The sequence below is a fragment of the Rhineura floridana genome, chromosome 9 (genome assembly GCF_030035675.1).
Source record: "Rhineura floridana isolate rRhiFlo1 chromosome 9, rRhiFlo1.hap2, whole genome shotgun sequence".
Taxonomy (NCBI): domain Eukaryota; kingdom Metazoa; phylum Chordata; class Lepidosauria; order Squamata; family Rhineuridae; genus Rhineura; species Rhineura floridana.
Genome location: NC_084488.1, coordinates 64,390,868 through 64,414,413, shown reverse-complemented (window position 1 = coordinate 64,414,413; position 23,546 = coordinate 64,390,868). Strand labels below are relative to the sequence as shown.

At 38.8% G+C, this 23,546-nt stretch overlaps 1 protein-coding gene across 6 annotated transcripts in view; it reads right to left on the bottom strand.

Annotated features, from left to right (window-relative positions):
- Nucleotides 1–388: 388 nt before the first annotated feature.
- Nucleotides 389–23,546, bottom strand: part of IQCM (IQ motif containing M) — a 122,302-nt gene continuing 99,144 nt past the window's right edge. For all 6 annotated transcript variants that reach the window (XM_061584684.1, XM_061584686.1, XM_061584685.1 and 3 more), the window contains one exon: nucleotides 389–882. In XM_061584684.1, coding sequence (XP_061440668.1) covers nucleotides 752–882 — 131 coding nt within the window. In that variant the 3' untranslated portion in view covers nucleotides 389–751. The remainder of the gene's footprint in view (nucleotides 883–23,546) is intronic.

Genomic DNA, 23,546 nt, shown 5'->3' with positions numbered 1-23,546 from the left:
AGAGGACTTTTCTATTTTATTTCCAGTAAATCAAAGTCTGTGAAGAGCTTTGGTTCTTATTAAGACATACCCTTCACAGTCCAGTGATTGCCAACAGCGGCAAACCATTGACAGTTCATTTACATATAAGTGATGACTTCCATCAGGTAGTTGGCTCAAAAAAACTACAGTGGACACTTAGAGAGCATAACCAATATTTCTTGCTCTTTGATGAGGATCAAGTGCCAATTTATTTATAGAAAAGTGACTATTGAAAGGTAAAGGCTTCTTTTTACTAACCTTACAGCATCTTTTTACAGATTTGAGGAATATATTATAGAACTTAATACAAGTTTGTTTTAAAAAGCACACAGAACAGTTCGGAGACCAAAAGTCACCACAAATGCTGTAAAGTTTAATGAGCAAAACACTGACACCTTTATTTGGTGGAAGACATTCCCATACAGAAAGACAAAAACAAAAGAATAGTATCTGTTCTTTCAGCAATGATCCAAACAAATAAGCATGGGATGTTTTTTTTACAAATTTGGTTTCTAAATCCTACTGAAATTGTTTCTATCCATACAGAAATATTGTCTATGGTATGGACTCAAGAGCGATGTTTCTGTTATCTTCTTTCTATATCTGACGATTTAAAAATGAGATGCTTTTCGTATACTGAGAGGAAAATGAAGCTAGTTTTCAATCTGGTATCATTATAATTAATTGGATGATGCCATTTACTTCAACTAGGTGTGAACTGCATCCTGTGTTAATCACTGTCCCCTGATAAAGCAGATTGGTTAGCTTCACGTTCTTTCCTCTTCCTTTCTCGTATTGATGCAGCTACTAAAGCTCCGGCAACTCGAATATCAGCTGCTTTTAACACTGGATGTCCACTCACTGTAACACAAAATCAACAGGATGTATTGTTAAATTAAGGGCACACAATCCATCTAAATTGAAGACAGTGTGGACAAAGGTTACTGTGGTGATAGTTGATATGCTTGGTACTACAGAATTACAAAGCTAACGTTATACATCAACAAAATCTGTAGTCAGCACATTTTAAAAGATTTATACAATGTTCATTCGCTGACAAAAATGCTCACTATGCTGATGTCAAATGATATTTAATTGTTAAGAACAAGCAACTGTGTCCTTGAATTCCACCTTGCCATGAGATTTTCAAGGACACCATAATTGCAAAATTGGATCTTTTATGACAAGAATCTTGCAGCCTTGGTATTTTGTGTGTGTGTGTGTGTGTGTGTGTGTGTGTGTGTGTGTGTGTGTGTGTGTGTGTGTGTGTGTGTGTGTGTGTGTGTGTGTGTGAGAGAGAGAGAGAGAGAGAGAGAGAGAGAGAGAGAGAGAGAGAGTATATAAACCTTCTATATAAAACAATTTGTTGTCCTTGACTTTTCCATGAGCTGTATTGTATATTTAGAATACTTGGAAAGTAATGTACAGATATTACTGCAATAATGACAGAAAATTAAAACTGAGGGCTTTAATAATGCTTAACAAATGGTTAGTTTGGAAAAGCAAGGACTATAATCACATAGCATGAACTATTTGATGCAGGAAAAGAAAAAAATATGCAGCAGAAAAGCAGGCAACTAAGTGGTTGATCCTATGTTCCTCTAGAGGGCAGGAGAGATTCTCCAAACACAGATGACTAGTGGCGCCTATGTTGTGACAGCATACTCTCTATAATTAGAATTGGCCTGAGCATCAGAACAAAAACCCAGGAGGGGCAGAAAGAGAGCTTGGTTGTCCTTTCTTCAAATGCTTCAGGAACACTTATCCCATGCAGAAGTTAAGCAGGAGTGGGAGTGGTAGAACCATCCTACAAAATTTTAAATGTGGTTATCTATCAGAAAAGGAAATATTCCATCTTACAACTAAAATATCAGAATCCTTTATCTTGCTGAGGAAGTAATCATCTCTGTAGAAATGAAGATGCTGCAACATAAAATTGCAGCTGCTCAGATAGACAGTGTCCAAATACTGTATGTGGCTAAGAATATGTTCCCCTGTCTCACTGACAGAAAGCTCTCAAACAAAAGCACAATTGAATTGTAGATATGTAAGCCTGTGGCCAATCTGTTGTTCACCAAAGTAAAATTGTGAAGTAAAACACCAGAGATGTCCAGATGGGTGTAATTTCCGATATGCTGAGCAGCCATTTCATGGCTGCTCCAGGAATGTCCACTGTGTCAGATCTCTGAGCTGAATCTAAGGTGCGGGATCCAGGTAATGGGTCAGAGCAATCACACTAGTCCTGAAGCAGTACAGAGAAAGAATCAGCATGGCTTCTGTAAAGGGAGATCTTGCCTCATTAACGTTTTATATTTTTTTGACAATGTCAACAAGCACATGGATAGGGCTGAGCAGGTAAAGGTTGCATTCGAAGAAGTGAGTAGAATGTTCCCCAAAGATCTGTATTGGGATTTGTGCTTTTTAAAATAGGGATGGATGGATCTATCAATTTCTGTTCTCTCAGTTTCACATTTTTCCAGTCTTAAACTCAGTTCTCCACATTCCTGCAGCAATTTTGGAATTTTTTATTTTAAAAATGCTCATGAACATTCTTCAGCATTTCATTGTGAATTTCTTGTAACAGTTTTGTATCCATTTTTGACTCTCATACACATTTTTGCAAGCAATCTCTTCAAATACAATGCATTTTATATGTTATTTTCACTAATATATTCATTTTTGTGCACACGTTTCTCTAGTATATGCATTTTTGTAAATGTAGAATATTTGGATACATGCTATTTTTTTTAGGATGGCTCTGTTTCAGTTCTCATACTGTTTTGGAAAGTACAAATTTGATAGATTTGGCTTTTAAATGCAAACTAAATTGAATTCAGTTCTCCCCTATCCCTAATTTAAAACAAATGCATCATATAGAATAGGGAATAGATCAGAGGGATGGAGCATCAGATCAGAGGGATGTATTTAAAAGGATTAGGAAGCTGGGGATTTTTATTTTATAGAGGAAAAATGACAAAAAGGATACAACATGATGGAGATTTTTTTTAAAAAAATGAGTGGTATGGGAAAAGTGAATAAAGATAATTCAGTGTTTAACGTCTCACTAATCAAAAACATCCAATGAAACTGATTAATAGTACATTAAGGACTTATTGCTCCAATACATGAATAACATGTAATCACATTTTTTCCCAAGAAGTTGTGATGGCCACTAATTTAAATGTTTTTTTTAAATGGACAACACATTTATGAAGGAGGTATCTAATCTAAACTGAAACTGTTTTAAGCTTTTTATTCTTCATTTTTAAAACTTCAGTTCTTTTAGTCTTTTTTATATGTGCATGCACATATATACATGCACATTTGTATGCGTATGCATAATTGCATTTTATGCACGTATGTGCAGAATGCATTTTCTGTATTTTAATAGTATTTTATGCATTTTAATCTACTGTAATGTTTTGTGTTATTATTGTGCATTTTAATATGTATGTATTCATTTTTATTGTAGCCGCCTTGAGTGCCCTATTGTAGGGTAGAAGGGTGGGATAGAAATATTTTAAATAAATAAATAAATAATCAGTGATGATTCATCATTATATATATATATATAAATGATCCTCCATATTCTGGTGTAATCCAGTTCTGTTTAGCATATGCTGTTGAAAAATAACTGGACATTAGCTATCCCCATTGTGTCTGATTTGTGAACTTCCAAGGACATTTGTTTGTCCAGTGCCAGGTGAAAAGTGCTGGACTACCTGGGTTCTTGGTCTAAACTAGCAGAGATAATTTTTTGGAAAAAAATATGTCTATGTAAAAAACATCCCAAGCCAAAAGGGGAAGCTGGAAACCAGAATGATGAAAGAATAAAGAAAGGGAAACAGATGGAAGACATAACTGAAAGAAGCCATAGAATGAAAAAATCTTTTTGGCAGTATGTATGGAAAACCAAACAGAATTGCATATAAGAGTGTAGTAACAATTATGAAGATATAATCTGTTGCCACCTTCTATTCTCTTAAAAATGGGACTTCAGATGTGTGAGAAGTAGAATTTCTTTTGTAAGGAAATTAGTTAAAATTCTTAGTAAGTATTTAAGGTTCATTTGAATAAACTGAGGCAGCAGCTACACTAGGAATAGTGGGAAGCAGAGGTTTCTCTACCCTCTCACCCTTCCTCCTACACCTTCCCTGTAGAGGGTGTCATTAGGTACTTAAAGCACTCTGGGAACAGGGCATGTATTTGCATGATATTTGCATATGCTAATTTAAACAAATAGATGTTTCTGGGTAATTAAGTTGTGGGTGGAAAGGATCTCACCAAGAGGAGACTTTGCAGTGCAGTGGCCCCCTTATAAACAAGATAATAAGTAAATAAATAACCATTAAAGGGAGTAAAACTCCCAAGCTTGGGCTGCCTATCCCTTACCATGGCCTCCCTGGCCCCTAGAATGAGTCCATTAGCCAACCCCCCTTTTCTACCTCTTGGCATTCTTGAGTGCCATGGGCCTGCTCAAGCACCCCCTGCTTACAGTAGTCCCTACTCATAGACACAACTGTAATATCAATTGCAGAGCCATTCCTCAATCCAGAATAGGATTCCAGAATGCCCTGGGCTAGGCATAGGCTGGTCAACCACAGGACCTCTGGAATTCTGCAAGGACCAACACCAGTCTGTATTTAACTTTGAGCGAAGAAGATACTCTGAAAGAAATCTCTACATTCAACAACCACACCCTTAGTCCAAGTTCTTATCTCTAAGAGTCCTAGGCCTCTGGACTCAACAGCAACCAAATGATCCCCTGCCTAAATCCCAAGAGAGCCATCTACCATGGCTATACCCTTACTCCAGTTTATAGGAAGCTTCCCCTGGCTGCCAGTGCAGAGGGCATCCATTGACTACTCCTTTCCCACCAGGCCTGCTAGGCAAGCCTCACCTCTGCAGTGCATGATAGCAATCCCACCTATCTCATTACCCCTAACCAGTGGACAGGTGTCTGTATGCATTTGCGTATAGTGTCATTATACAGTTTAGTCACTAGATGGCAGTGGACTTAGTTTTATCTTGGTAGAGTCAGTTTCCTGTAGGTTCTTGTTTAAGAGAGACAGTCAAGGTCTTGTCTAGATTCCTGACTAGTGTGTCCTCTTAGCCTTCCATGACAGTGATATAGGCCAGTTATCCTTTGCGTAAATTGCATCCAGCCATTCTTTCTAGGGTGGAATGTTCCCTCACTGCTGGATCCCTGGGACCCTCAGCAGAAACCATGCCCATCAGCCACATGAGCCTATCCTCACATCCTTAGGGTAGTGTCTGGTTTTATGATGAATTTTTATTGTTTTATTTGTTTATGGTTTATTTTATGTACACCACTCAGAAATATTGATGATTACGCAGTATAAAAATGTCTTAAATAAATAACTAAAATCAGCCATGTGCAGTGTCACTGACACTGCAGCCTGTGGTGATATGACTCCCCATTGCCCAGAAGCCTAGTGCCCAGCAATCACTGCTACCACTGTTCACACTGGGCTGCACTTAAACTCCCTTCCCATAGCCCAGCCATAACATAGGTGATAGAAAAGAAGTGGAATTCATATGCTTTTGGATTTACATGCTCTATACAGAAAATCTAACTTTTATTTATCTATTATCCAAGGATGCTTATGCCACATAGTTAGCATCTTTCTGTTACTCATATATAACCAAACCACACTTGAAGAATCTTCCATTTAAGAACTGCAAAGAAGCAAATATGCACACATTCTGATCGTTTAGCCATAAGTCCTACTTTACAGAGGCCAGCCCTTCTATTTGAAGGGCTCCTCTGATTGAAGGCTGTCCAGTGCAAGGCTGGTTTAAGTTTAAATGTAATGAATCATTAAAAGGGACAGCAGCAACCTTGAAGTTGCTTGTTAACAGCAGCACCTGGTCAGCAGACTAAGCAGACATGCAAGTCACCTGGTGTCTCCCCCACTATGGTGAGAGAGTAAGATACATCCCAGTTCTATTTAAATTATAGTTAAATATTTCTAAATTTGTGACTATTCTATAAATTACCATATGCAAATTTTATGAAGTTGGTGTCCACTTTTGTCCTCTTTTTTTGGCAATGATTAACTAGCCACCCTGCATTCTGATCAGATATCATACAGTGTTCACATTTTAGGAATAGTGAATTGATCCTTCAGCCATATATGCAGCTGTTTTGTACAGATGTTTTGTACACTTGAAAATGTATTACAGAAAAATGCTAAAATTCAGTGAACCTTAATAGGATCTGTACATGGAAATTCAACACTTAAAATGGATTCATATTAAGTGTTTAAAATGTATTAGCAAGTGGAGAAAGTGTCAACCCATTATTCTTTAAGCAATTCAAATGGAAGATAATATCACTCTTTATTAAGAAGTAAGGTTCATAGAGTAAGTATAATAAGTAAATACTTGGGAACAGAATAGGAAGGTATTACTTTGGTACAAGTGCATTCTTATGCCTAAGTATCTTGTAAATGTTATTACTTGTTCTAATACAAAGAGAACAAAAAATCAGACCAGTTAAGACACATAAGGACAGACACATAAATACACCAGTTTATGCACTTCCCAGATTTCCATATGGTTCCAATGAGAAACTTTGGTATTGGGTAGATGATAAATTCTGTGTCAGCTTCTTACTTTCTAAATTCTGAAACAATATTTCTGGATGTTTTAAGTGTCAAGATTCTGATGCTCATCTAATTGCTCAAACATGGAAAACTTTGGATAATTTGAACATTTCCTTATGGTATAAGAGTAACTGGAACATTGCCATTTTGGAAAAAATTACGCTTTCTTTACAATCGATTCAAGGCAGAACTATACTGGCCACATTTTGTGTGGTATGGTGGAACTTTATTTTGTATATCTCTGAACATCAAATGCAGCAGCACCTGTCATTGAGCTTTCAAGAAAACTGGAACTCAAAATTTGCTTTTGGATTGTTACCAACATTAAAAATTAAATAAAAAAGAATCAGATGTAATCCAATATGAAATACAGCAAATTTAAGGGCATGGCTAACAGATGAGTTCCAGCCCACCCCCAAATGCTGCCCTAATTCCAGTAGTTTGTACTACCTCAGCAATCTCCCAAGCAGCTAACCAATTGTTTCTTTCCAGTTCTTTTCTCCTAGCCACTCTGTGGCTCAGGCTGATCCCAAGCTGGTATCAACGTTCTTCCCAGGATCAATGGAGATTCAGAAGGGTGGTGAGCATCATAACCTACTGTACTAGAAGAACATGCAAAGACTACTTGCCCTCCGAAACCATTTATTAACAGGCTTTATCCAAACCTATATAAAGCATGTTTCAGTTGCCAAAAAAGAGAGCATGCAATTAGTATTTGAAATAATTGTGATTACATTTTGTGCTAATATTAGCACTTAAAAAAGAACAATAATCTCAAACTGCATTATTGTTGAGGCCACTCAGCTGCTGATACAAAGCAGGGGAGGACTGATCTTGATTGTTCCTTACATTATGATGCTCTGCACAAATAGCCACCCTTATATAAATGTAAAATGCACCAGAATTAGTATTTATATGGTAGCACTGATAACAATTTCATGCTTCCTTTGGGGTCCCTTGTAGTAACAGAAACAAACTACTGCAATATTTTCAGCGAGCATCCATTAACACAAACTTTCTAATGAGTCTCTCTGGTTACATGCACTGACAACGAGAAGATTACTTTCTCTTTTCAGTTATTAAAATTTTTCCCATAAAGTTTCAGACTGTAATGTTCTTAATGAAGAAAATGTGCCTATTTTGATCCAAGGAAATCAAAATGACAATCAACCATTCACAATGTTGTTATTAAGACTTTGTCATCACTGGAATCAAAGTGTCCATGCCTTATGTGTGAATTAACATGGTATGATAAAAATGTTGTGACTGAAAGCCATGACCTTTAACATTTTAACCATAACATTTTGATCATACCAAGGGCACAAATGCACATATAAAGCACTAGCAGCCTTGTACCCAGCTCTGCTCAGGAAGTCAACAAATCAGTGTAATTTTGAGAGGGAGAAAGGGCCTTAGCTCAGTGGTAGGTCCCCTGCCTGGAACCCTGGAAAGCGGCTGCCAACCAGTGCAGACAATACTGAGTTAGATAGACAAATGACCTGATTGGCTTCCTGTGTTCTCATCATGAAAAATGTGGTTAAAATCAGTGCAGTTTTGAAAGCTTCAGTCCGCCGTCTTGACTCAAAATGGTGTTCAATTGTATCCCAGCATACATTGGATGCAAAGGAGCAAACCTGCTCCTTGATCTCAGGAACCATCATGCAAAATTTGGTTACAATATCATAAGAGGTGTCCAAATGCATAGTGAACAGACATACAGATTTCCAAACTATGTAACAGATGGAGACTTTAAGTCCCTGTACAGTGTGGTGTAGTGGTTAAGGTGCTGGACTACAACCTGGGAGACCAGGATTCGAATCCCCACATAGCCATGAAGCTCACTGGGTGACCTTGGGCCAGTCACTGCCTCTCAGCCTCATGAAAACCCTATTCATAGGGTCAGCCATAAGTTGGAATCGACTTGAGGGCAGTACATTTACATTTTACAGTACTATGACCCACACTGCTGTAAGCAAGTAACAACAACCTACAGATTGATTCATATCTGGAGTTGAGGGTCACATCCCAGAAAATGGGTGAACTGCTACGCAAACGTAGGAAGCTGCCTTATACCAGGTCAAACTATTTGTACATCTAGCCCTGCCTTCTCCAACCTGGTGCCTTCCAGATGCTTTGGATGCTGTCATCCCCGACCATTGGCCACATTGTTTGCGGCTGATGGGAAATGTAGTCCAAAACATCTGGAGGGCACAACACTGGGGAATGGTAATCTACGCTAATACTATCTACTCTGACTGGCAGCAGCCATCCAGGACTCAGGCAGAGTTCTTTCCCAGGAACACAAGGGTCTGAGTCATGTATCTGCATGTAAACCATGTGCTCTATGAATGACCTATGGCTGCTTCCACATACTAGAATCCCAAGTTCCCCCCCAAGGATTCCCCAAGCAAGAAAGCTTGGTGGGTAGGAAGGGAAGTTAAGGGGGCAATGAGCTAATTATAAGAAGTGCTAAGAGAAACTCACCCATCATTAATACTGACTGGATATACTCTTTCCTAAGCTTCCTAGTGACTTGGTAGATAGTCCATATCAGTAGTACCAACAAATATCTGCTGTAATATCTGATACTTTTTTGAAAGGAAAAATGAAACAAAACAACCTGTTTCCTGTACAAAAACTGTAGTGTCAGCAAGAAAATCAACAATGTTAATTACCTGTATAAAAATTAAATTTCCTTAGGCAAACACAATTGCTAAGGAACGGTGGCAACAGCAAAATCACAGGGCTATTTTAACAAGATGGTTATATGATTAACAAACCATGTCCCAGACCAAGGAACTAGAAACTCAGCTGGAGATTCGTTTATACTCACACAGTATTCTTTAAGCTTTAAGACAGAGTTCCTTTCTAGCTCCCTTACTTTTGGACTAGATTCCACCATTTTGGAGAGAACAAGGATCAGATTGCCTTAGCCCAATTGGGCATGAAAATAAAAACATATTAAATTCATTCATGGGCTTACAATAAAGCTCCACTGAGTTGTCTTCTTTTCCACTCAGAAAAAAAAACTCCCTTGGAAATTAATTCATTCCATTTGCTTAGCAACAGCTGCAGTTTTTAGTTTTGTAACAGAAGTTTATATATTAGATATAACCTTAAAAAGCAGAGTGACAGGGACTCCAGTATATATTTCTGCCACACATACATCTTATTGTAAAAGGTCTGCCATTGCTATTTTATTTATAACTCACCTTTTAAAATGTTGTATGATAATTCAGCTTGTTTAATGACAGAGTATTTTCCATTCAACCCATGCAGGAGCAAATACCATACCATATTGTAGATTTTTATCATTAGGTATTCCAACATTTATAAAGATGCTAGTGCAAACTTCTTTATTTAGGTATCATTTGTTGACTAAAAGCCCTATTAGTTATGCAATATATTTGAATTTCTAGAGCCATGAAAAGCAGTATTCTACCGTATGTTCATTGTAAGTACATATGGCCAGCCCTACCATTAGGCAGAGTGAGACACCCACTTCAAGCAGTTGATTTGGGTTTCATGAAAGGGCAGAAAATTGTTCCTTATTTTCAGTGCAAGCCCACATCTGTCTACTCAGAAATAAGCCCCATTGAGTTCAATGAGATTTACTCCCGGGTAAATGTGTATAGTAGTCCATTGCTGTCCTGGGCTCCTTCTGGGAGGAAGTATAGGATATAAAATTTAATAAATAAATAATTAATAAACAAGCAAACAGTGCGGCCTTAATGTATTAGATGTGTAACATGCAACAAAACATTACAGAATGGAGGCCTCCTGTTCAGGGCCCTTCTGTTCTATATCACATGGTTCCCAACAGTCACCCTATTTTCAAGAGCAGTTTTTCAGAAGGTGCAGGAGGCTACAATAGGAAATCTGCTCACACGTCTTAGGATCCAAATCAATGATAACAGTTTTTATCATGATAACTTTCAAAGTTACTGATACATTAAGAGAATGGCTTTCCACTCGAATTTCTAAAAAAAAAAATCCCTTCCAGTTCTGGAATAGTATGTTGATGATGTAAGAAATCCTTTTTCTTAAAAAAAAATATATATGAAAAATTCCATGTAGAAAAACCTACATTCCACATCATGAATGAAAAATTAAAGCTAACCATTTGAATTGAACAAGCAAGAACTTTTTGATAGAAAGTTTTAAAGTTATGTTCCTTTTCATGAGCATATTGCATGTGTAAACAGGCTCATATAAGTAATATCTTAATTTCTCATCAGCCTAAATGTCCTGAAAAACATGCATATATTGTATATATATATATACATATATATACATATATATATTTATATATAAAGAACAAGTACTCCAGTTCAGTTTGTGTTTCAGAACAGAAGAAAGAAGAAATGGAGGGAGAGCACAAATGCAGGCTTAAAATGGAGAGATAGATTCTCAGGTGAACAGGGAAGGAAGTGGTTTATCAGGCCCTATGAATTTCAACAAAGGTCTTCTTCAGGAACAATATGAGAAACTTGTGGATACAGCATTGCCAATGTACTTTCAGCAAGCTTACTTGAAAACAGAGCTTGCAAAAAACATGTTGCAGTGTCTACAGTTGTGCCTCATACTGAAAAAGACCTTCATTGAAACATGTTTCAAAACTATTTCCTTGTCTACCTGAAAGTCCCTGTCTCCTATCCCTCTCCCCTTCAGGACAGAAGAGGCCACATCAATGTTAATTAGAACTAAGATAGATTGATATCTGGTTCTACAAACCAGCTATAATGATCTATACTATTTTTCTCCAAATAGGAGATATCCGGAAAAGAGGGACTCTTTGAATATCTGTAGAGAGGAAGATGTCCTTCTTTTACTATAGGATAACCACGGCAAGCTCCTATGAATCTGGGGTTCAGAGGCAGAGTTTCCAGGACAAAGGGAACTCTAGTCATACTGGAACTCTAGCACCTCTCTCCTTGTTTTAATTTGGCTCAAAAATTAGTTTGGTGATTAGATGCTTGAAGATGCTGCATATAAAACTAAGAGGTAAAAATAAATGCAAGGGCAGGTCTGCCATGTATGTGCCCAAAGACTCTGGGTACTGGCCCCAATCCAGAAATGGTTAAGCATGTTCAAATGAATGAAATTTCCTTAAGTATTTAACTATACAGTGCAAAGTACACAGAACGTCCTCTGGCTCATATGCCTAATGTGCAAAACAGAGAAAATTAAGCATGCCTAAATTCCATTTAAATCAATAGGACTTAATCATTTAATGGTGCACTTGCATCTCATTGATTTCAATGTTATTCGCTTTTTTTTCTAGCTTGTGCGTATGTGGTGATTACTAACAGCAAGAATATATATACATTTCAAAATGAAAACATTCAACCTGACTATAACTGGAAAGAAAAATGGTGTTAGAAGCAAATACAAGGATTATATAATAAGTCAAATATTTCCAAAAGATCCAATACTGATCTGTAAAAATTATCCTTTCACACACAAGTAACAAAAGACAGAATCAGCATGCAACCATGAGAAAAAATTCAGATAGCTCCAGATATCAGTGATTCCACAATAGTTCTAAACTATGGATACATGCTTTGGAGCATAAATAATTTTGGAAACTTGTCCAAAACATATCATTTGAACATAAATCCCACTGAACTCAATGCTCATAATAAGGGCAAGGATCAAAAGTGCTTCTTAAGTTCACCCAGTGGTTGCATATGCCCAGCAAAATTCTTAAGCTCGGTTCTTTTAACAGCTGACTACCATGGAGAAATTGTCTCCCAGACATCCGGTTAGCTGCGGTGGGAAAAGGATGCTGTACTAGATGGCAGAGCTCTTTATATGTTCTTAATAACAAGCTCCTGTTTCTTTAACGTTCCTATTGTTCGTTAATGATCTATTTATCTGTCAATACATACATATACAGTATGCATAGATACATACATAATATATATACACACACCTAGAAGACAAACTGGCATGCTATTGATTTCAGGGGGGGGAACTGTAATGCACTAATATACTGAGAAGCTAATAATTCAGTGATCATGATAATGCTGATATTAATCTGCATCAAAGCTGCAAGATCCTTAGGAAGAAACAATTATGGAGGAAGGCTGAGATAACAACTGAGAATGGAAAGCACAGGTCATTATCCATTGTGCCACAAATCTAACATGCATTGCTCTTTGAAGAATACACAGCATTGTTTGTGTCCTTCTGTCTCAAGAAGAGTGAAGAGGCAAGGATGCTGCAGTATGATATTTATAGATGTGTTTGTCAAGTGCAAGGAACCCAGTAACTTACTCTATTCAGCTATACAGGCTATCATTATATAGCCTTGCAATAAATATTAAATATGTTTCCAAGCTCAAATTAAAAGGCAGTTCCATCAAATGAATAGTGTGGTGGTGAATTTTCTGCAAATCAATCTTATCAGTTGTTTTTATGTTCCAGAGACTACAAGAATGAATCACAGATTTGACATTCCTAAATTTCTTGAATTGACTGCAAATTTGAAGCTGTTCTTCTGTCTGATTAGTCAGGAAACAGTTGTCTCAGAAGGAGGAAAAACATACTACTCTTTCTTTCACCATAATTATAATGGCATAGTTTCACAAATGAATACGTTTTTCCTGGAACTTAAAAGAAATAAAACATACTATTTAAAAAAACACCCAGTATATGTGGCTTCAGTATGCTAGTTCCAATAGCTATTCTCCATTGTTCTAATACATCTATGTGATCCACAAGTTTAAATATTTCTGCATACCAACCATCTAACACACTGAAATTATCACATTTCAATATTATTTGTGCTGTATGAATTCTTTGTACGCAGTGCACTAAGTACAACAATACTGCCAGAGACACAGACTCCTCTACAGGTGATGAAGAGGAGCACTGCCATCCTTGGAATCAGAACACTCAGTAGAGGACTCAGTGAGTGCAATCAGAGACTCCCCTGCTCTGTTGTAGCAAGAGACTTGCGGGGAGGGCTGGGCTCCTTTAAGGAAAACATCTTCCAGTACGAGTGGGGCTCACAATTAGGAGGCAGCTAGCTGTGCTGCTGCTATATAAGGCTAAGGTTCAGTACTCTGCTGAAACAGCATAGGCGTTTTTTGGCTGTACAGCACAGCCAGAGGCTTCCTACACCCAGTTGGTCCTCTGTCAGCTGGTACTCAGCCTGAACCTCACCCTGCACCAGTGCATGAGTTCTGCCTTGCCTCAGCACAGAGCATAATGCAGAACTGGTTCTGTGCATAATATAGCAACTATAGAATTGGCTGGGGCTTGATTTTGGATAATATTGTATTATCTTCATTGACTCCCAGTTTGTTTCCAAGTCAAATTCAACATTCTGACTTTTAAAGCCCTAAATGGTATGGGTCAGGGCTGAGCTAAAATGCTCTTCACCTTTTGCCATTCAAAATGGATGGGCCATTTGCCATTTTTTCAGCAGAGTCAGAAAAGTCACTGGTGGCAGCAGTGCTCTTGTAGCTGCCATTTCCCTTCCAAAATTATATTATTATCATTTATTTATTTCTTAAATTTGCATCCTGCCCTTCCAGAAGGAGCCCAGGGTGGCAAACAAAAACACTAAAAGCACTTTAAAGCATCTTAAAACAAAACATCTTTAAAAAAATAACTTTAAAAAATCTTAAAAAACAATTCCAGCACAGATGCAGACTGGGATAAGGTCTCTACTTAAAAGATTTGTTCAAAGAGTAAGGTCTTCAGTAGGAGCTGGGGAAAAAACACACAGATGATACCTGTCTAGCATTTATTCCAAAGTGTTAGTGCCACAACACTAAAGGTCCACCTCCTACATTGTGCAGTATGGGCCTACTGATAGAAGAAGAAGGTAGGCCCCCACAGATAATATGAGGCACCCAACACACTATAGCATCAAATTGTGGCTCCTCACAGGTCATCGTAGGCATACATTGAAGCACCCAGGTCAAGAGGCAAGCAAAACATGACAAAATATCTGGACTGTTCTGGAGCCTCTTGTAGTCTATTTAATTGTGTATGCGTGTTTGTGTGTCTCTAAGATGATAACTAGGCCCAACATTTAAAATAATTAGGTAGGTTTTCAAATCAAAGGAGCGATTTTGCTGTTTGAGTCTCAGAAGTCACAATTTTTTGGTGTGAAATGGGCGCTTGCCCATAGATTGTGAGTGAGATCAAGAGCCCAATCCCAATAAAATGAACTAAGCCCTGAAAGTCTTGTTGGTACCCCCTGCTGTGGTGGTGGACTGTATGGGACACAACCTGATCAAAAAGGATCTTCTTCAGGTCTTTAACTTGGACAGAGTGTGGCAAAGATCATGCGCAGAGAGTAGCATATACACCAGCATTGTGAAACTTACTTCCATGTTAGAGCTAAAATGAAACTCTGTACAAATTCAAAAGCTGGGAAAATGTTATAATCTTTTTTTATAAAACATCAAATATTTTAAACTTTCATGGTTTTCAATTTGATTTTGAGGGATATGTTAGAGTCTTTAGACTTCTTGAAGGCAACTGGAAAGCATTAATATGCTAAATTCAATATGTTTACATTTAAATAATTTGATTCTCTGAAAAGTCTATAATGCAGCAGCACCTAGAATTGGGAGTATTGTGTATGCATGAGAGAGATGGAATCACATTTTAAAAATAACTATTTATTTATAGGAAAATCTGAATTAGGGGTAAGCTGCTTTCTTGTCTCCATTAACTCATTTCAGCTCTACTGCACATGAAATGTGTGTGTTGGGGTAGGTAGAAATGCATAGAAGGAATTTTTTGAAATGCAAAACAGCTCAAGTGGTTGGAAAGGTAATTTTACAATAAACTAGTGAGTATTAAGCCAATTATTTAAAACAGGCTGTCCTGGAACTATATACATGCTTATCTAAAGCCACCAATCCTGAGCACAACAAAACAAAATTGACAAAATTTGCTGGATCAGAGCCCAGATGTATCGATCTGTACTTTCCTACCCCACTCTTTCATCTGTGATTCTAATAATCAGAAATGGCATGCATTACAGGAATGAGACTAAAATTCAGAAAACTAAAGACTGACAGAATAGCAATACTACCAAAAGCCAGTCATCCTGATCCAGAAAACCGTAACAGCATCAGAAGTCTGAACATGTGATCTCCTGAGAAATGAAGTGTAGCGGGAGCAGGAACACCCTCCCAAGTAAATCTCAATACCACCGGCAATACCAGGGAGCCCACTCTTCCTACAGACACTCTAGACTAGAGCCTTTTGACCCCAGCAATCCACCTGTGGCACTACATAAACTGTCAGGCTAAATTAGCTCCCTTGGAACTCTCTGCCTAGCTCATTCTTATGGTCAGTTGGCTGCAGGATTTGTACCCTCTACTCTTCAGGACTGAAAAACCTGCATGTTTTTCCAATCATTATGGAGTGCCTAATGCACATAATGTGTAAGAATGTGCAAGAATGTGCCTAACAGATACATATAGGGAAATATATGCAGTTAGTTATATCAGTACTGTTATTGTTTAGCCGGATGAAAGGTATGGCTCTCTACATACTCAGAGCCAAACTAGATGTGATCTTAAATGCATATTTGCCTTTAATGGGCACATGTTTAACAAAAATGTAAAGAGCAGTCAAGGGGTGGAGTGTTGTATCTGAAAATGATCACATTCACAGCACACAAGGAGGGAGGGTAATTTAACCCTTTCCTCTCCTGCTGAGATCCTGTCACTCCACCAGAGCTTCTATGTGCTTTGGGTGGGAAGCTATCATTTTGTGCCACAACTCTGTATTTAAGGCACTGTTTCTGAACACAAGCAGTGTTCAGTAATCTGGATGACTTTATATTCATAAATTAAACATCACAACTGAAGTTTAACACCATGGGGTATATTTTCACCATGTGGTATACAAAGTGCTTAGGAGCAATACACTTTCTCATCTGAATGTCACAGAAAATTTCACCTTGCATGATGTAAACAAATTAATAGTGTTCTGTGTTGTTGTTTTTTTAAAAAAACCATCCTTGGTTTTGAATACTTTAATTGTTGGAGTTTAGTTTTAAATGATCAAAAGGCTTTCATGAGTCATTACAGAGACCACATACTGCTCCAGTTCTGCTCCTTACAACATATTGTAAAGATTAAAAGGCTGTTTGCATCCTAAAGCTAACACGATATTATGAAGTGTTTCTTTAATATCCTTATGTCTCGAGTTCCATCTTGTTACAAACCCAGCATAATTATCAGATTATTCATATTGATAAGCACTCTCCTCTTACCCAAGCATTGAGAAGTCTGGGCAGTTCTGCCATTAGCATGCAGCATGGTCAGGCCTCAGAAGGCCCACTGCGACTGATGCTGGCAGCACTTTTTAAAGAAGTGGTCCCCACCTTCTTTCCCTCCAATGCCTTGGGGCCTTGCCCCCAATGTACCATCATTCTGCTATGTCAAGGCCTGGTAGCACTGTGGGGAAATGAGGATGGTGGTGCTGCCATCTCCCACCCTCATGCTTCTTCTCTTGGCACTTGGAACTTAAAAATAAAAAAACAGTAACATTAAAAAAAGGTGCTGACATCAGCGCAACCAGTAATTACCACTGCCACTAATTCCAATGCTGCCTTCCCCTTATATACTACTACTACTACTACTACTACTACTACTACAATAATAATAATAATAATAATAATAATAATAATAATAATAATAATAATAATAATAATAATAATAAAATTAATAATAAGCTTTATAGGTGGCCCACCACAGGGACCTGGAGGCAAGGCCCACTCAAAGCAAATGTTGGTCATTTTCCCTGCATTTTGTAATTTTATGTTTTATTTATACCACCATATATGATTTTTTTAATGAGTTGGTGGCTTATCAATATTCTTCTACATTTAAATAAATAAACCTGTTGTTGGCATAAAAAGATTTATTTGTAATCCTATGCATGTCTACTCAGAAGTGAGCCCCATTGTGCTAAGTGTGACTTATTCTCAAGTAAATGCCTACAGCAGGGGTGCCCAACTTTTTTGGGCTTGTGGGCACATGTGGAATTCTGAGAAAGTATTGCTAATCACAAAATAGCTGCTGTGGGCCATGGAAAAGGAAGAACATATAAGTCAGAGACATTTGCATTTTCTTTGCACACGATCATCATATTGCAGATTCACCTCCATGGAATGAATGATGAAAATTATATATCCAGCACCTATCAGCATACCATGGCACAAAAACATGTGTCTTCATGATTTCTACATGGCATGTCCCCCAAACCACTAACAAGTTAAAGCTGCAAGGCCTTTTTTAAGAAATAGTTGGATGTCCAAATGGACACCTAGTCCTAGCTTTTGGACACTCAGTGAACACAAATGGACACAAAATTTAATCAATGAACCAAGAACACAAATTCAGATTGGAAGCCACTGAAACACTGACTAGTGGTATGAAATGTTAGTGAAATTGAATAGAAACATAAAAACATAGGGGCACATAACACAATCATTCTTAGGCTTATTGCAAACCACTAGTCTGCCTGAAAAACTTAACAAAATCTTTCTCCCTGTTCACTGTGATGTCTAGTTCTCTATATATTCATATATATTTTTCTGCTACAGTAGGGTATGCATCATAAGCAGCAGGTTTTAATTTTAATTTGCTTTTGAATTCATGCCTTTACTGGTGGGTAGGCAGACTAGTAAGAATTTTGCTAGACTAGTAAGTTGTGTAAATGCACTTGCAAGGCTGTATTCACTCCCTGTTTTTTTTAGTTGAATCACTTCTGCCTCAGTCCAAATATCAGGGCTTGTACATGGTAGACAGGCTTCCATGTGCAAGCCATCTGAATGAAAAATGGACACCCAGTAACAATTCCTTAAAACATGTCCTGTAAAGCTAGCATTGCTGTCTGTGGACTGCACTGTGAACATCCATTTATCTAGTACTTAACAAAACCATCACAGCACAAAAACATGACCGAGGCACAAATTATCAAGAAGCTTTATGGTTTTTACATGAGAATCCCCTACCATTATCCACAAACTACCGAACATATCTTCAGGCACAGATGCAACCTGTAATTTGATGGTGATTTGGGTGTGATTCCATTTAAAAAGAAAATACTCAGATTGGACCCATGGTTTAGTACCATGGTGGTTCTGGCAAGCACTAGGAGCTCATCTGATATGCTGATCAGGCCCCAGAACAGGGGCAGCACCATTATCTACAATGCCTCCTGGCTCCCTTCCCTCATCATACTGAGCGTGCAACATCCTTCTTCGTGGATGGGTAGCAAAGTTGTAGGTAGGCAGTTTTTACAGTGCAATCCACAAACACCAATGTCAGCTTTAATTTGGTAACAGTTTGGGAGGCACACCTTGTAAAAATCATGAGTTTTCCTATCTTGGATCCATGTTTTTGTGCCATTGTGGTGCTGGCAAGCACGGGATATATGAGTCAGGAATGGGATGATAAATTGAACCTACCAAGATAATTAAACCCACACAGTAGGTTCAGAGAAGTGCTCCCCTGCCTGGTACTTACTCATCCCCACAGAAGAGAAAGTAAGGGTGGGAAGAGACAAGGTGATCAGAAAGGCAAGAGGGGAAAGTCACAAGGGGAAGGTGCCTGACCTCACTGTCTTATTTGGGTGAGGCGGGGGAGAACTGCAGAACTGCTCCCCAGCCACTGAGCCCTCTCTCCCATGGGGCCTTTTTAGGAGGAGATCTCAAATAAGATTTCCACCTTCGGCTTCTCCGCACAGAGTGGGGGGAATCCAACGGCCTTGCTCCTCAGCTGTTGATGCAGCTAGAAACATGTAACTCCGCAGGGGATTCCCTCCCCTGTACACTGCCCACCTTTCACAAAGATAAGAAGGTAATAACCGGGAGGGGGTACAGAGGAAATGCTCCCTCCTTTGGCTATCCCTGAGAGAAAAGCTTCCTCTGTCACCAAAAACATTACTTCTGCTTTGTCTGCCCCATCATAACCAAAAGAGACATTCTTCCACATTGCCACTTTCCATTCACATGCACATACTACCTTTCTGTTCTTCAGAGCACATCCATTGCAGCTCAGTGTCTCTTCTCTTCTGATTAGCATTGAGAAAGAAAAGGGAGAGTGTCTGGTCAGAGGGGTGCAGGGTCCAGAGGGCAAGGAGGAACTGCTCTGAAGACAGAGAGCAGGAAAAAAACCTGCCAGCCAGCCAATTTTGGTTTCAATGGGGCAGATCCTCTCATGCGCACCAGCCAGAGAAGACTTGGCAGGCCCATGGGCACCATGTTCAGGACCCCAGGCCTACAGCATGGCAACCTTAGCTTGTTTTGGATGGGAAAGAGCACTGGAGACATATATAATGTCTTTGTAATATCTGTTTTATTTAGAAATATACAAGCAGACTTTCAGTTTAGGCAGCACAAACTTCATTAGCTCCTCAAAGAGCAACTGCACTCCTAGCGTGCCTCTGTTTTTAACCAAGTTCAGCTGAACCCTCTCAACTCTTTTGTTTCTGCCCAAATTCAAACTACAAAACAGCCTTCTTCTTCTGATTTAGCAGTGTTACATTAATATTAAGGGCCTTCCCCCACCTAGATCATCCATTAAGATTGTGTTGCTATCCTCTAGCACCCATTTTTAGTGTTCATGAAAAGTGACTTCTAACACATTCTTGGCAGCTGCCTTCCCCTTTTCCCATGATCTGCTGGGAAATCATGAATTATTCTGTTTAGATAATCCCCTTCTTATTTTTAAGTTGTATTAATTCTAATAAAAACATAATGTTGAATCTGGGATGTCAAACATCATAACATTTGCTAAGATATTTCAATAGCTAAATCTGATGATTTAGGGGAAAGCTCTATAATGTTGATTATGTTTAATTCATTTCTAGAAAAATGGCTCAATTATTGTTCTAATCTTATTCTAACAGTAATTTTACTTCTGTCTCCCAGCAAGATAATCAATATTTGCCTTTACAAGTCATTCTGAATCAAGAAAGCCAGGAACTGGAGGAATTCATATTTTACCTGAATGTGGTTCTTCCTGTAAAACTCTCCCTGGTATTAGCACTGCAGGGTTACATTTTTAGTTGTATCAGATCTGCTCTGGTAATCTGAGGCAATGTATGGCTACTTTTTATGGTTTATAATGAAAATTAGGAAAAGCCTATTGCTGTGTCTAATTCACATGGAGATCCACATGTTACAAATAAAAAACAACATACTTAGACAGAGGTGCCACCTTATATGATGAAAGGCTCATTCATACATCCATATAATCTGTAATTTAAACCTCTTGTGTCTCCATTAATTCACCCTCATCCATATGACATTCTCCTCCAATCACTGCCTTCCCATACCTTCCCCTCCCTCAGTCTGGAGTTTCCAATACCAACTATACACCGAAAAGGAGAGAAACAGTTATTACAAATGGTTGCTGAGGAGGAATGCCAGTTGCTTTGACTCAGTTTACTGCCTCCTGTCTCTTGCATTCCCATTGGCTCCTTCACCCCTCTCCCTTCTAATCTAAGGCAATCAGCAACACAGCAAGATGAGTAGCCATATGCACACCCTGGACTTCTGGAAAGCATCCTCATCCATCTTTCCAGTACTTAGAAGAGGAGTAGAAAGGGAAAGGGAAATACTCCGAGTGAATGAATGGCTACGAAGGTGGTGCTGACATGAGAGATTTGGATTCTGGTACCACAGGCTATACTTCCTGGAAGATGGATAGCTGGCAAGTGATGGGTTGCATCTCACAAGGACTGGGAAGAATGTGTTTGGCCACAGCATGGAGAAGTTCATCAGGAGGGCTTTAAACTGAATCCTAAGGGGGAGGGAGACGTAAACTTGGTGGTAACGACTGATGAAGACTTGTGCACAGTAATGGGAACAGGGAGATTGGCTGTAATAGGGACCAGTGACAGTCCTCAGAAAAATGTAGTAAGGAAACCAAGCCATAAATCACATGGTCTTCGATGCCTGTATATTAATGCACAGAGCATGGGAAACAAGCAGGAAGAACTTGAACTCTTAATACAGTAGGGCAATTACGACTTGATAGGTTTAACTGAAACTTGGTGGGATGACTCCCATGACTGGAATACAGCAATTGAAGGATATAACTTATTCAAAAAGAACAGAAGGAATAAAAAGGGAGGTGGAGCCGCGCTATATGTTAAAAATATATATCGCTGCACAGAAATACAGACAGATGAGCTTGGTAGTTCCACCGAGAGTATCTGGATTAAAATTAATGGGGCAAGTAATAAATGGAATGTGGTGCTTGGAGTCTATTACCGACCACCCAATCAAGGAGAAGAAGAGAATGTAACTTTTGAAAAGCAAATTGCCAATGTTTCGAGGAGGCATGATGTAGTAGTAATGGGGGATTTCAATTATCTGGATATCGGGAGACAAATTCTGCCAAACACGGCCCCTCCAAGAAATTTCTGACTTGTGTTGCAGATAACTTTCTCCTACAGAAAGTGGAGGAAGCAACCAGAGGATCAGCTATCCTGGACTTGATTCTAACCAATACAGATGATTTGGTGGATGAAGTGGCAGTTACGGGAACTCTGGGGGAAAGGGATCACACCATGTCTGAATTCTTGATTTTAACAGAAGCAAAAGCTGAGAGTAGCCATACGCGCATCCTGGACTTCAGGAAAGCTGATTTTAATAAAATCAGAACAATTGTAAGTACGGTTCCATGGCAAGTGACCCTAATGAGAAAAGGAGTCCAAGATGGGTGGGAGTTTCTAAAAAAGGAAATTCTAAAAGCGCAATGGCAAGCAATTCCAACAAGGAAAAAAGGGGGGAAACAGCAGAAGAAGCCAATGTGGCTTCATAAAAAGCTTAGAGACGACCTGAAAACAAAAAAGAACACATACAGGAAGTGGAAAGAAGGCCAGGCCACAAAGCAAGGGTACAGGCAGGTATCAATGAATTGCCAGGATGGTGTCAGGAAGGCTAAAGCTGAGAATGAGCTGAGGTTAGCGAGGGATGCTAAAAGCAACAAAAAAGCTTTCTTCAGGTATGTCCATAGTAAAAGACAGAGAAAAGAAACGGTGGTACAGCTACTCAATGAGGATGGCAAAATGATAACAGATGACAAAGAAAAGGCAGAAGTGCTCAATTCCTACTTTGGCTCAGTCTTCTCCCAAAAAAGGACCTGTGACCCTCCTGGGAAACATGAAGTAGAAGGAGCAGGATTGGAGTTTGAGATTGATAGACAAATGGTCAAGAAATACCTAATCACTTTGAATGAGTTCAAATCGGCAGGGCCCGATAAACTGCATCCTAGAGTATTGAAGGAACTGGCTGAAGAACTCTCAGAACTGCTGTCTATTATCTTTGCGAAATCATGGAGGACTGGCGAAGTGCTGGATGACTGGAGGAGAGCTAATGTTGTCCCTTTCTTCAAAAAGGGCAAAAAGGAGGAACCGGGGAACTACAGACCAGTCAGCCTAACGTCAATCCCTGGAAAAACTCTGGAGATTATAAAGCAGTCAATCTGTAAGCACCTTGAAAACAATGCAGTATTTACTGGGAGCCAACATGGATTTATGAAGAACAAATCCTGCCAAACTAATCTTATCTCATTTTTTGATCGGGTAACCTCCCTTGTAGACTGTGGGAATGCTGTGGACATAATATATCTCGACTTCTGCAAAGCTTTTGACAAAGTGGCATGTGATATTTTGATTAGCAAGTTAGCAAAATGTGGGCTGGATGGAACAACTATCAGGTGGCTCCAGAATCATACTCCAAGAATGCTTATCAACGGTTTCTTCTCAAACTGGGCAGAAGTAACAAGTGGGGTACCACAGGGCTCAGTCCTTGGCCCAGTGCGCTTCAACATTTTTATTAACGACTTGGATGAGGAGGTACAGAGCATGCTTATCAAATTTGCAGATGATACAAAATTG